A 14,071-nucleotide genomic window follows, 5' to 3' on the forward strand; every position below is an offset into this window, starting at 1 on the left:
CTACTGGACTAGCGATGTCACAAGGATCAGTTAGTATCTGTAGATGACTTTGAAAATACACGTGCCATGTCATTATCTTCACTACTGTATCTCTCATTGAAAAATACTGACATACAATTCTAAAACCTCATACAAAAGTTGTATTTTAAATTTAAAGACCATACCTTCTCTACAGACTACATAATTTGAGTGTCTTTGTTGGATATTTAAGGTGGGTAGCATTCCAAAGACCATATTCTGACAGATGGTCTACAGAAATATTTACACAGATCTCAGTAGAACATTTGCAGGGTAAAAACAATTAGAACTTCAAAGTTCTTTGGGCACTGAGTTGCTGCTAGTTTCAATGGGAAGCACCAAAATAGCTTAGATGTTCCAGACCTAAGGCATTATTCAACACAAATTTAAGTCTTTGAGATTTGGACCCAGAACTCATTTGCTAATATCTATTACTCTGCCAGAATAAAAGGTGGAAAGTGGCACTTGCAAATTATATACTATTTTGGTCTTGTGCATAAGTTACTTCCTCATGAATCTTTGTCAAAACCAGAATAATTTCAAAATTGTAGTGTGCGTGACTCATTGAGGGAGGTATGGGAAACAAATTACTCATGTGAACTATTTCACTAGTGCCCATCTCGGTTCCTCACCAAAACCAAGAGACACACAGCACTGTGAAGATCCTTCATGCGCTTTACAGGAGGGCCTGTAAGTAACGCTTTAGGGTTAATATCAAGAAACTGTGGATAGTAATAACAGACTGCATTAGCTGTTCTAAGGTAAAAGGACTTACTTTAAGTTAATTGTTGTTACCTTACTGATTGGAGGATCTGTTCCTGAAGTTCATGAAACAATTTAGTCCTAAGTTCTCCTGAAACTATGTAGAGTGATATGTGTAGGAGAAGGGACTATGTAACGTCTCATGTTCCCTTCCATCCCTCACACTGCAATTTTCTGTGTTTTGTAGAGTTGTTTCTGTCAATAGGCAAACTACCATTTGGATTTCCCAAACCGTGCCTCCATTCCTGTCTGCGCTTTAAGGGAAGCATATGTCTGTGCGTCGGCTGCGTCAGAGCTTCCAAATGTAACATGGCCCATAAAGGTTTGAGTGAGAAAATTTTATTTCGTGTTCCATGTTCTGTCCATAGCTGTCTATTTTCTATGGCTGTCCACAACACGTTTTCTGTGTCCTGCTCTGAGTGCCCAGCGCAACCAAATACAGCCTGTGTTTGCAGGGGAGAAACATAGGGAGAGGTTCATCTCCCCTGACTTCGGATAGCTCTGTCTGAGTAATCCAGACTCTTTTCATACTCTGGATATAGATAAAAAGCTCTCATAGGATGCAATCTATCATCTCATGCGAGGGTGGACTTCTAAACTAGGTCTGAGGTATAGCTCTGGGTAACTGCCCTTTTCTCCTCATTGACATAAAGACAGATAGCTCAGATGTGGACATTACGTTATTAATACCTGGTATTAGATGACATTTAACCAATTTGTGGCATCCTACGGGCTTGATAATATCTTGCAGTGTTCAGAATTTTCCTGAGCCATGTATTTTAAATACATGAAGAAAAATAGATCTTGATCAGTTGTTATTTTTGTTTGGTTTTTTGCAAGTGTATAAATTGTTTTTATTTGCACTGCTGTGTTGTTTAGTAATTTGAGTTCCTATGTGCACATATTTGATTAGATATTTTAGTACTTCCCTGCGTTTGTTGTGTTTAGTACCATTTACTCTTCTTCCCACTGCAGTTAAAAGAAAATAATGTGAATGTGAGAAATGATAGGGGTCTCAGCAAAGCTGAGGATAGTACAGTAATGTTGCTAGATTTTTGATTGGGCTTTTATTTCTTCACTGAATGCCCTGCATTGACCAAAGAAAATAACGTGGGACTCCCACATTATTATTTTTGATGGTATCCAAAAAAGGGAAATAATTCTCTTATGTTTCAATGTAACAGATCTAGGCTAGGAGAGAAGGCTGCTGAAACTGCCAAAGAAGGAACTATTTGTTTTTATATTCTTATTGTGTGCTTTCTCTTCCTTAATTCCTGTATAAAATCCAAGCAGGATTTATGAGGCGAAGATCATTGTGTAGCTGAAGCTTTAGCATCAATGGGATATAAGTTTCCCATTTAACCTAATGTCTCTCTTAATAAGATTATTTTTATGTATGAGGATCCTGTGCGCTGCACCGGGCGAAGGGCCTGCCAAACTGCCAGGCTGCTCCTGAGATTGGCTCAAACAGCAGTGCTGCACAGAGAAAAGTTGTGTCAGACTTTGTGCGAGGGAGTAAAAACTGAGTGGTACTAATCAGTCCCAACTCAATGGGACTTTAGTCCCCGGGCTTTGTCCGAGTTAGGTCTGTGTCAAAACGGAAAATAGACTCAAAGATCTGACTCTGTCTGAAATGCTTTGCCAAATCAGCAGTGTCTCTACTGAAAAAGCTAATTATTTAGTAAATCCCATTCATTTTCTCACTATAGGTTTCTACGAGACATTCGCTTCTTCCATTGTCTTAAAAATTGGTAAAGACTTCGCATGGGTGGCTAATGCATATACTAGAAATGTAGGCCTGGAGATCACCTCTCAGCAAGCAGTAGCTTAGGTAGAGAAGGCTTTGGAAATACTCCCTGCAAATATAAGGAGTTTCAATCTATCGCAGTTGATCTAGATGGTCATTGTAGGTCCCTTCCAATTGAACTAGTCTCTTCTATTCTGTTCTGTTCTATTCTAACTAAAGCAAGACTTCATGAGATACAGGGTAAGCAAGGGACTAGGAAAGGGCCAAATCGGTATTGAACATGGCCACAACTTCTTGGACAACAAATATGTAGGGGTCTCCACAGCAAGCAGGGAAGAACTCGTACGTGGTGTGAACGTGACAATGCTCTAACACAGGGCTCGTTGCTGAGCTGGAAAGACATTTTCTAGGGACTTTTGATGTTATGTACTTATCCTTTGCTTACTTAAAACTGTAGCCAATATCTGAAATATCACAAGCAGGATCTTAAAAACTCTTTAAAATTTTCCTCTTTTAAAAATGAAACTAGAAAAATACCTTTTAATTATATTGCATTAATTGCGGTACATCACAAGCCTTAAGAATTATGGCCTAAAGTCCCTGCTGGAGAGGCTCCTTTTGAGAATTTGTTCTTATAATCACTCCTGCCAGCGTGGCATATGGTAGATGAATATCACGCTTCCAGATCTGAGTAAGTATTTCCTAGAGAGGGAAACTAAGGCATAGAGAGGTTCCCCTTGGACCCTGCAGAAAAATCAGGTTCAAAGGCAGAGTGAGAGCACAAGAGTTTCCAGCTCTGTGGTGTACATCACAAGAAACTACGGTGGAAAAAAACTGGTGCTTAAGAGAAAGAAACTGCTTTCCAAGAATAATTTCCTGCGTAAATAATGGTAGCAGCCCCCATATTGGTTCATGTTCCAGGACAGAAGAAAAAATGCTTTGCTCCAGACTGCAATTGAAATGAAGGTTTTGTTCTTGTCAGCCTCCTGTTAGAATTTGTATCTGCACCTAACAGCTTCAGGAGAGCCTTTGTGATTTATGTTTTCAAGAGGAATCATCCAGAAAGCTCACAAGGTTTACTATTTCTTTAAGCACTGAATTAGCTTCTTTAGTCGAGCCAGAGATTTATTTCTACCTCTGAGCCAGTGTTCTTTTCCCTTCCCAAGCACTCACAGCTGTTTAAGCGCCTGCTGATACAAGAATTTTCAACCTCCACATTTTCTTAGGTTTAGAGTTTTCATCCTTTTGCGTGATTCTTCTGTGCTGAATATCTACTTCTCTTGCTGATGTCCTATGGGGTAAAACAGAGGTGTCAAACAAGCCACAGAGATGCACGCTGTGAGCCTGACTGTGGCCCCTGTGGTGGCTGAGCTCAGAGACAGGCTCTGCAGGGGATGGAGACGCTCCCTTCCCAATCTTCAAGCGATCACACAGTCACAGTATCACAGTATCACAGTATGCAAGGGATTGGAAGGGACCTCAAAAGATCATCTAGTCCAATCCCCCTGTCGGAGCAGGAACACCTAGATGAGGTTGCACAGGAAGGCGTCCAGGCGAGTTTTGAATGTCTCCAGAGAAGGAGACTCCACAACCTCCCTGGGCAGCCTGTGCCAGTGCTCTGTCACCCTCACTGAGAAGAAGTTTCTTCTCAAATTTAAGTGGAACCTCTTGTGTTCCAGCTTGAATCCATTACCCCTTGTCCTATCATTGGTTGCTACTGAGAAGAGCCTGGCTCCATCCTCATGACATTCCCCCTTTATATATTTATAAACGCTAATAAGATCACCCCTCAGTCTCCTCTTCTCCAAACTAAAGAGACCCAGCTCCCTCAGTCTTTCCTCATAAGGGAGATGCTCCACTCCCTTAATCATCTTAGTTGCCCTACGCTGGACTCTCTCCAGCAGCTCTCTGTCCTTAAGTCACCTGAGCATCTGTGCCACAGGCTCCAAAAATCAGCGGCTCCTTATGGTGCCTTTCCTGCCTTAAAATTCTGGGTTCGTGCACAGCAGGGACAAACCTGCCATGCGTGTGCTGAGTAGTGCAGTGATCTCCTGTAACAGCATTGAATTATGCCCAGTAAAGGAGACTTTTTGATTATTTTCAAATTTTGTCCACATTTTGCAAGTATCCAGCCTCCTGGTCCAGAAGTACAGCTTTTGTTAATTCTAAGGCTTCATTCTTGACTCTCTTTCCAATTCTTAGATGCAGTCATGCCAAACTCCCAGTCACATATTACACCCATTTACTGAATGCTTATACACATTAACAGGAGTACACTATACCCATACATACAACACCATGCAGGAACTATGCTTGAGAACAGCTGTGAAATCGGTGCTGCAAAAGAAAACTCAAAATGTGTTACTACCTCACAAGGAATTTTTTGCAGAATATTACATAAATGCTAGTTTTTTTAAGCATTTGATTTATTATGGCTTCTTAAATCAGGAACAGAACTCCAGATCTAGTCACTGTACACGGCAATTTTTCTGAGGTCTTACCAAGATGTGGCAGCACGTACTGTTTAAGGACCCGACCTAGGAAGTTCAGGATTTGCTGGCTGTTAGTTCCAGTCCTGCTCGACTCCAGGATGATGAACATCTCCTTTTAAATTATGTTTCCTAAAAGTGCCTCGTGACTTTCTAGTTCAGTAGGAAGAGGGCAAAGCTGACCGTCCCCGTAAGCAAAGGATAGCTCTGCTCACGGCAAAGCTGGAGTCCAGCGGCTCGCGCGCTACCTCTCCTCCGCACATCGCTTGCATCGCTTTCCCAAACACATGGCGACTTCTGCCTACAGCTCCCTGAATACTTCGCGGGCATTAATTAACTGATTTCACTCCTGTGCAGGAGCTGCTAATTGCTGTTATACTCCCTTTACAGCTGAGTTCACTGAGGCCCTGGAGGGAAGAAATTTCCTCAGCCTTCCTAAGCAGAGTGAGAGTGGCAGGGACTGAGCCCACCCCGAGAGCTATTGCCCACTGTTGATCCCTGCCCAAGCTATTAAGCACTGAATACACTCAGCATCTTTCGGGATAGCCCTCAGCACTAGAAAGGATCAGTCCCAAGTGAGGCCAAGGAAAAGCAGCACACCAAACACAGCAGTCCAAGAAGGCCCCAGCTGGGGTCAGATGCCACTTCCGATCACCCTCAACTCTTGCTGCATGTAAAGCTGATAATGACATAACTAATAACTAATTACAATGAGAGGAAGGGGAAAATGGTGCAGAATTCATAAAGTCAAATGCCAGTAAAATACAGTATGCATACAAAATAATAGTTTAGTTCCTGGCTACCTGCTGCGTTCAAGCTAAACAAAAGACAAAGTAATATCTTCAGGCTGTATTTGCAAAGACAATTGTTCCCTACCATAGGCTAAAATTGCAACAGTTCATTTTATTTAATTAGTATCTCATTTGTTCTAGTATGTTAAAAGGCTAATATGCATATAAATTGATCTTGCATCTTTGGACAAATAGCACTACAAATATTATATTGTAAAAGAAGAAGGAAAGACGTGAGCACTGGACCGTCTCCCATCAAACTGAATTGACTCTCACCGGACCACCCTGTGATTTACAGCACGGGCATCCTGCTAGGCAGGAGGGATGGTGACAAGTAAAACCAATTAGGGTTAAAAGTGTATATGGGCCAATTTGTAGCCGTGCTATCCCAGGAGACACCCAAAGAAGGCATTATGGCTCTGAGACACACTTTCCTCCCTCTGTACTGACCTACCTCCAGCTGAAAAAGGGGACCGTCGTTCCCCATCCCTGGGCAGCATCCATGTGCTGCTCCACTGGTTCCTCCCTCCCTGGCAGCTGCTCTGGCTGCTCCCCGCGGGTCCAGCCACGCTCCCCTCCATCGGGGTACCGGTGGGAAGTTTCCATGCTCCCCTCTTTCCCATCCCGGTGCCCTCGTGAGGCAAAGCGAGCATCTGTGGGGAAGCACTGGGTTTGCGTCCCTCTCGTTCTCTCCTCATACATACAACACACAGAGGATGTACATATGAACTGCTGCCTCTATATACCAAATGAGAAATCAAAGTCTACAAAAAGTAAAAGGACAAAGATACTCTGGAAAAAAGGTAGAATACCTTTTAGACTCATGTCTTCCATGTTTGTATTTGTGATACAGGGGGTGAAGATTTGGGTCTCACACGGGGCAGTCGAGTCAGACCTGCATTTTTTGCGATGTGAGGTACTATTGATCAGCCAGTTAAATGCACATCATTGTCCATAATGTGACCCTGTAACTAACAGTATTTTTGTTTTCCTTTCCTTTTAGTTTGTGCCATCGCAGTGTCAGCAACAATCAGAAGAAAATGCGAACATTTGTCTCAATAGCCCAGAATGCCTGGGGAATTTTTGTATCCGAAAGGAAGCCTGGCTGGAAGTATCTGATGCAGCTTTTTGCAGTTTGCTCTGTAGTTGGCTTCCTCTCAAGCTTTCTCTTATTCCTTGGCATGGACTCCTCCCTGGCACACCACCCTTTGGGTTCCCTATTGATTTCTGGGTTCATCTGGATCTCGCTTTCTATTGTGCTCTCCTGTTTCAAGCACCTGCGCTGTTTTAGTGTCCTGTTCCTTCTTTCTTGTGGACTGCAAAATGGCAGGAATGCTCTTATTACTGCTGGCACAGGTGTCGTGGTGGCTGGCAATATCCAAAATATTTTTCACAACCTAAAGGTTCTGGCAGACAGTATAACCTGTCATTTGGAGTATGAGCAATTTGCCTTGATAAAATATTATGTTGAGGCAGTAAAATGGATTTATGAGGCGGCCAAGCTTTCCTCTGAACTATCTAAATATATAGTGTTCCTAAGGCATGAATTCACACCATCTTATTCAATTTCAGATGATGCATTAAAAAAAGAGCTAAATGACACAAAGCAAGAAATCCATGGAGTTGCTAACCAGATATCTTTTATGCTGACTATACTGCCCTGTATAGGTCAGAAAGTATTGCCTATAGTGGGGATTTTTCTAGCTTCTTTTGGAACTGGCCTCTTTATGAAAAAATTTGTGGGCTCTCACAGTGTGAAATTTAAGAATACTTATATCACTAAACAGTTCATTGCGTTTGATGAGCACCAAAAGCAACAGCAAAGACCCTGCCTCCTACCACTTAACAGAAAAGAAAGAAAAGATTATGTGACAATCCCATCTTTCTGCCTCACAAGGAAGGACAGAAAAAACATGCGGGGTTTTTTTCTCCCAGTAATTATTCATCTTTGCATCTGGCTTCTGTTTGCTGCAGTAGATTATTTGTTTTATTGGTTAATTATTTCTGTGAATAAACATCTCCAAGAAGTACCAGATCTAGCAATTCAACTCAGTGTCTTTCAGCAAGTAAGTACTTATCAGTACTTTATATTTCTTAGTTTATTGTTGAAAAATTTCCCTTCATCTTCAGCAGCTGCAGGAGCAGACGTACAGCCAATGAGCCATCAGTTCTTTCATGGCACTGTCATTCATTTTCTTTCAAAAAGGGCCATTGCCTTTGTAGGTATGTATGCTGGATGGAACCAGACAGTACCCTGCACTTTCCAAAGTGTCATCATATTTCTAGAGAATAGTAAATACAGGAAGAAGGACTTTCATTCCTCCATTTATATATGTGGAGAAGACCAGAAGCTTAAAATTGGAAACTCACATCACTGACAGTTGTGAAGCACTTTTATAGTCAAAATGCCACTGTGACACTGACATAAGAGAGACTTACCTTCCTTTAGCTGAGTATGAGTAGCTCATCATTTAAAAAAATATGGCTGCGTACACATGAAATAATAACACATTGCCAAAATCTCAAGGTTTATCTAGCAGGAGCAGCAGTGCCGAACAGTGGTATACAGAACCATAGAGTAATTAGGTTGGAAGGGACATCTGGAAGCCACCTAGACCAACTTCATGCTCAAAACAGGGCCAACTTCAGGGTCAGATCAGATTGCTCAGAGTCTTTTCTGTGAATACTTCTAAGGCTGGAGGTTTCACAGGCCCAGGAAAGCGGTCCAATTTGATAGCTTGCAAGATCAGGCTTAAAATGCTTCCCAAAAGCATATAACCCTTTGATACTTTCAAGACAAAAATATTTCAGAGGGTGCTTGACTGGCTGGATGGCCAGGCCCAAATAGTTGTGGTGAATGGAGTTAAATCCAATTGGCAGCTGGTCACAGGTGGTGATCCCCAGGGCTCAGTCCTGGGGCCTGTTCTCTTTAATATCTTTTTCAATTATCCGGATGAGGGGATTGAGTGCACCCTCAGTAAGTTTGTAGATGACACCACGTTGGGTGGGAGTGTTGATCTGCTTGAGGGTAGGAAGGTTCTACAGAGGGGTCTGGACAGGTTGGATGGATGAGCCAAGGCCAATGGCATGAGGTTCAACAAGGCCAAGTGCTGGGTCCTGCAATTGGGTCACAACAACCCCATGCAGTGCTACAGGCTTGGGGAGGAGTGGCTGGAAAGCTGCCCTGCAGAAAAGGGCCTGGGGGTGGTGCTACCTGAAATTTCTTTTAGGAAGGTAGGTGCAAAAGCCATTGGATTCACTCTCGCTGTGCCATCAACACATGTATAACAAGTCAGACCCATCCCAGAAAGGTCAAATCCTGTGCAAAAGCAGATAGACTTTCAACATCTGCTCAGCCAGTTTAATGTGAGGGAGATGATTGTTACACGCTAAGGGGGCTTTACACCTCATATAAACCCTGCTGCTGCACACCTGGCATCACCAAAGCAGAATCCAAAATGGTCCTAGTCCCCTGGGATATGGTCTTTCAAAGATGAAGGGTTCAGGAGAGCTGGTTGATATTCAAAACTCACCTCCTCAAAGCTGAAGAATGGTTTATCGCAGCTAAATCAAGCAAAGGCAGCAGGAGGCCAGCATGGATGAGCAAGGAGCTCTTCACAAAACTCAAAAGTAAAAAAATAACCATAGAGGAGGTGGAAGCAGGGACAGTGGGCCCAGGAGGAATATAGGGACACTGTCTGATTGGATAGGGATGGGGTCAGGAAAGTCAAAGCCCACCTGGAGCTGAATCAAGTGATGCAGCAAAGGGCAACACAAAGGGCTTCTCCAGGTCTATCAGCCACAAAAAAAAAAGAGATGAGGAAATATGGGTCCACTGCTAAGGGAAGTAGGGGTCCTGGTGACAAAGGACATGGAAAAGCCCAAAGTTCTCAATGTCACCCTCAGCTCTGCCTTTACTAGGAAGATCACACTTCAAGAATCCCAAACCTCAGAGACCAGAAGGCAAGTCTGGAACAAGGAAGACTTACCCTTGGTGGAAGAGGACCAGGTCAGGGAACATTTAAACAAAGTCCATGAGACTTGATGGGAGCCGCCTATGCGTTCTGAGGGGACTGGCTGATGTCACTGTGAGGCCGCTTGATTGTCTTTGAAAACTCATAGTGCCTGAGAGAGGTTCCTGCCGAGTGGAAGGAAGCAAATATTGCTGCCATCTTGAAGAAGGGCAAGGAGGAGGATCCAGGGAACTACAGTCTGGTCAGTCTTGCCTTGATCCCTGGAAAGGTGATGGAAAATATCATCATGGAATCCATTTCCAAATATGTGAAGGCCAAGAAGGCTATTAGGAGCATTCAGTGTGGATTTACAGAGGCTAAATCATACTTGACCAACCTGACAGCCCTCTATGATACAATTGCTGTATTGTTGGATTAAGGGAGAACAGCGGATGCTGATTGTGTGCTTATTAAGGTTTCCAACGCTGTCTTCCACCACGTCCTTACTGACAAACTGATGAAGCGTGGGCTAGATAAATGGAGAGTGATGTCAACTGAAAACTGGTTGAACTGCTATACCCAAAAGGTTCTGATTAGTGGCACAGTCACTTTTGATCTCCCCCAGGAGTAGATACTGGAATCTATACTGCTTAACCTCTTCATTAATAACCTGATAGAGGAACAGATTGGAGCCACACAAGTGCGCAGATGGGAAGAGTGGCTGAAACACCAGGGGACTGTGCTGCCATTCAGAGGGACTTGAAAAGGCTATAGAATTGGGCTGACAGGAACCTCACCATGTTCAGCAAAGGAAAATGCCTTGTCTTGTAGTCCTTGGGGAGGAATAACCCCACGTACTATACATGTTGGGGGTGAACTGGCTGGGAAGCGGCTTTGCAGAAAAAGGCTCTGGGAGTTCTGATGGACATCAAGTTGCCCACAAGCCTGCAATGTGTCCTGATGGCAAAGAAAGGGCTACCCAAGGCTGCATTAGGCAGTGTTGCCAGCAGGCTGAGGTGGGTGATCCTTCCCCTCTGCTCAGCACTGGTGAGACCCACCTGGAGCACTATGCCCAGTGCTGGGCTTCCCAGTACAACAGATATATGCATATACTGGATTGAGTTGAGTAGTGGGTCAAGAAGACGACTAAAGGGCTGGAGCATTTGTAATACAAGGAGGAGCTGAAAGACCTGGGGCTGTTCAGGCTGGAGAAGAGAAAGCTCAGGAGGATCTCATCAGTGTGTGTAAATACTTGATGGGGGTGTGGGTGTAAGAAAGAGGAGCCAGGTTCTTCTCGGTGGTGACCAGTGCAGGGACAAGAGGCAGTGGGCATAAATCAAAGGAAATGCCCTTTCAACATAAGAATTCTTTTTTTTTTTAACTCTTCAGATGATCAGACACTAGAACAGGTTTTTGAGACAGGTCGTGGAGTCTCTATCCCTGGAGATATTAAAAGCCCAACTGAACACAGCCTTAAGCAACCTCCTGTGGCCTCAACTATTTTCTGTGTACTGCTGCATGTGATTTTGCCTGTGTTTTTATCCTTCATACTTGAGGACAGCTCCTTACCGTGACCTTCCTTGGTCCCACCACCCATGGTCAGAGGGCCTGAGCCTGATCCCGACCCTGTCTGGCCGATTCATGAGTCCTCTACTGTGAATTTGCTCTTTATGTGCAGCGTTCACTGCTGTGGAGAGCTGGTTGACCCTCCCAAAACAGAAAATTATGCTGTCATCAGATTGTTTCTAGTACCTCATTGAAGGCTAGTCACATTAGAAAAGTAAAATTTAATCTCAACAGATTTGTCATAACAAGCCTCAGGGTTGCTGATCTCAGGGAGTCTAGAAAGCTGGCTGGGTGAGCAGGACAGACTCAGCAACTTCTTGAGATGTTTATTCTTGGTATGAACAGTAAAGTTCTTCATGCACTTGTACCCCTGTTTCATATTGAGTTCCTAATGCAGATTTTCCTTGGTTATGCATTGGTTCAGTTTAGGGACAAAATGTCCTAAACCAGATTGGAGCAGGATAATGTCAAGGAAAGGCTACCAGGCTGAAAATGGGTAGCATGCTTTGAGCACCTGATTTTTCCAAAGAGCATCTGACAGAAGTGCCTGGGTGCTGTAAGGTGGTTGGAAGAGCCACAAGGAAGAGCTACATATCCCCCTGACACAGTCAGAAAAGAGCGCTGTGTGATTCAGTGTCCCTACAGTGTTCCTACACGCAGAGTAGAAAGTTGCCCGCCACTGTGAAACGCTGATCCCAGCATTTAGTCCCTCTCATTCAGCATTTCAATCCACAAACAGTGCAAGACATGAGCTCTCCTAGGCAAGGCACCTGTTAGAGGAGGAGAGGTGGCTTTGTTAGTGTGGTAACCCTGTGGTCAGAGCACCTGCCTAGGGGCATGTGGAAGCACTGCTGATCAAGGACTGAGCCACAACCCAAGGGACGGACACACGGCTGTGTGTGTGTCTGCTGGTTTACCCTGAAGGAAGGACCCTCCAACAGAAGATCTGAGATGATTCATGAGAGTGGGAATATATTAAACCGTTACGGCCAAATTAGCTAAGTATTTGTCTGTTAGAGCCACTGAGAAGTTAAGTTCTTAGCAGTGAGAATTGTGTGGCAGTCTCCCAAGAGAAATGGTGAAAATGCATTCTGAATCATTTATAAATAGCTAATAAATATTTTGTTATGAGCGTAGCATATATAGACAGCGAATGGACTTGATGATTTACGGTCCTTTGTAAATCTGAATATCCAATGGGAGAAATACTAAGAAAAGAGGGAATCAGTACTATAATCAACTCTTTTTTCCCCTTTTTCTTGTGCAGAGGAATGACAACAGCTTTATAAGTGGTACGAGACAGCATATTGCAAAGACTGATCCTTTCAAGATCTCTTTGTTTAAACGCAACTGCATCCCTCAGCCAGAGCTCGCTGTCTCCACAACATGGATCCAGCTTGGAATCATCATCTTCTTCCTAATAATTGTTGGGTTATTCTCTGGCCTCCTCACCCAACTTAAAATACTCGTGTCAACTTCATTTTATCCTGACACTGAGATGAAACGGATACATTATTTGCATGCAAAATTACTCAAGAAAAGAGCAAAGCTACAAGAGAAAACTGGGAAGCACGTGTTTGCTAGAACGGTAAGCCAGCAGCTCTACGAGAAAAAAAAATATCCCTCTCTCAGGGTAGTAGCCAGACCCAGGAAATACTTAAAAACTTGTTAATTTCAATTATGTGCTAATAGACTTTCCCCAGTGCTCTCCTGGACAGGGGCTAGGGACGAGTTGCCTATTGGTGAGATTAGACCATAGAATTGTTTTGTTCTGTCCTTCCACACACGTGCATCAGACATGACAAGGGTACACCCAGATGACTATGTACTGGCAAGAAAATACTCCTCAGGCTTAGAGCTCTCCAGAGAAGAAACCTGTTTTGCCAGAATGTATGAAAAGTACCTCCAGCACAAAGGGTATTCCTGCAACCTGGACAGCACGTTAGGCATTTGTGAGCAGCCTCTAAATGTTGAGAAAGATGTTCAGTTGTTGTTTAGCAAAATGGAAGGTGATATATTTCTGTTTTAAAACACAGTGGGAGTGCAACTGCAAATACCATTAGGAAAAAGAACTTTTTGTTTGCAAAAACATTCACCCTGTGTATATATGTATATACGCACTCATGGAAATACAAACACACACGCATATATTTATGGCAAATCCAGATAGATAGCTGCAGACACATATCATTTGCTTTGGTTTGAGTTTTTTTAATAGTCTTCAGTACTGACTATGCAGGATGTTAGTGTCTGGGCAATGTCTAACTCAATAATACCGTGATCATAGCATCATATTTCTGTCTTTTCAGGTCAACTTTTGGTTTCCAATACTCAAGGCAAGAGAGGCAGTGAGGAAGAAAGAAAGAAAGGACTGTGGCAAATGACAACACGGTGTGAAAGAGACCAAGTGAATTTTTGAATAAGGCTGAGATGCTCTAGCTCCACAGGGACATGTGTTTTGCACCCATCTTTCCTATGAAGTTTCAATTTTAAAATGTAAAAATAAGATCAAAGGCTAATCAGCAGTATTTTGGAAACATGGAAAAGAAGCCACGGGAGATAGTGTGGTCTCCACTGCAGAGAGCTCTGGGTTGCATTAATACTCATTTTTTTCCACTTGGGTTCTGCATTGTCTGGTACTCTACAAAGCCATGGAGGGCCTGATTTTACACATGATTGTGTAATAGCAATCAAATAGCTTGGAGCTTTTAGGATTGCAGCACAAACCTCTTTGGGTTGAGCTAA

The 14,071-nt window shown here is 43.3% G+C and overlaps 1 protein-coding gene across 1 annotated transcript; it reads left to right on the plus strand.

The window, feature by feature from the left end:
- Nucleotides 1-6,844: 6,844 nt before the first annotated feature.
- On the plus strand, nt 6,845-13,710 carry DCSTAMP (dendrocyte expressed seven transmembrane protein; the record flags this gene model as incomplete). Its single annotated transcript, XM_082479852.1, has 3 exons — nt 6,845-7,873; nt 12,594-12,914; nt 13,636-13,710. Exons 1-3 carry the CDS (start codon nt 6,848-6,850, stop codon nt 13,708-13,710), a joined length of 1,422 nt encoding a protein of 473 aa, XP_082335978.1. The 5' UTR covers nt 6,845-6,847.
- Between the last annotated feature and the right edge of the window lie 361 nt (nt 13,711-14,071).

The sequence above is a fragment of the Vanellus vanellus genome, assembly GCF_965231255.1.
Source record: "Vanellus vanellus genome assembly, chromosome: 2".
Taxonomy (NCBI): Eukaryota; Metazoa; Chordata; class Aves; order Charadriiformes; family Charadriidae; genus Vanellus; species Vanellus vanellus.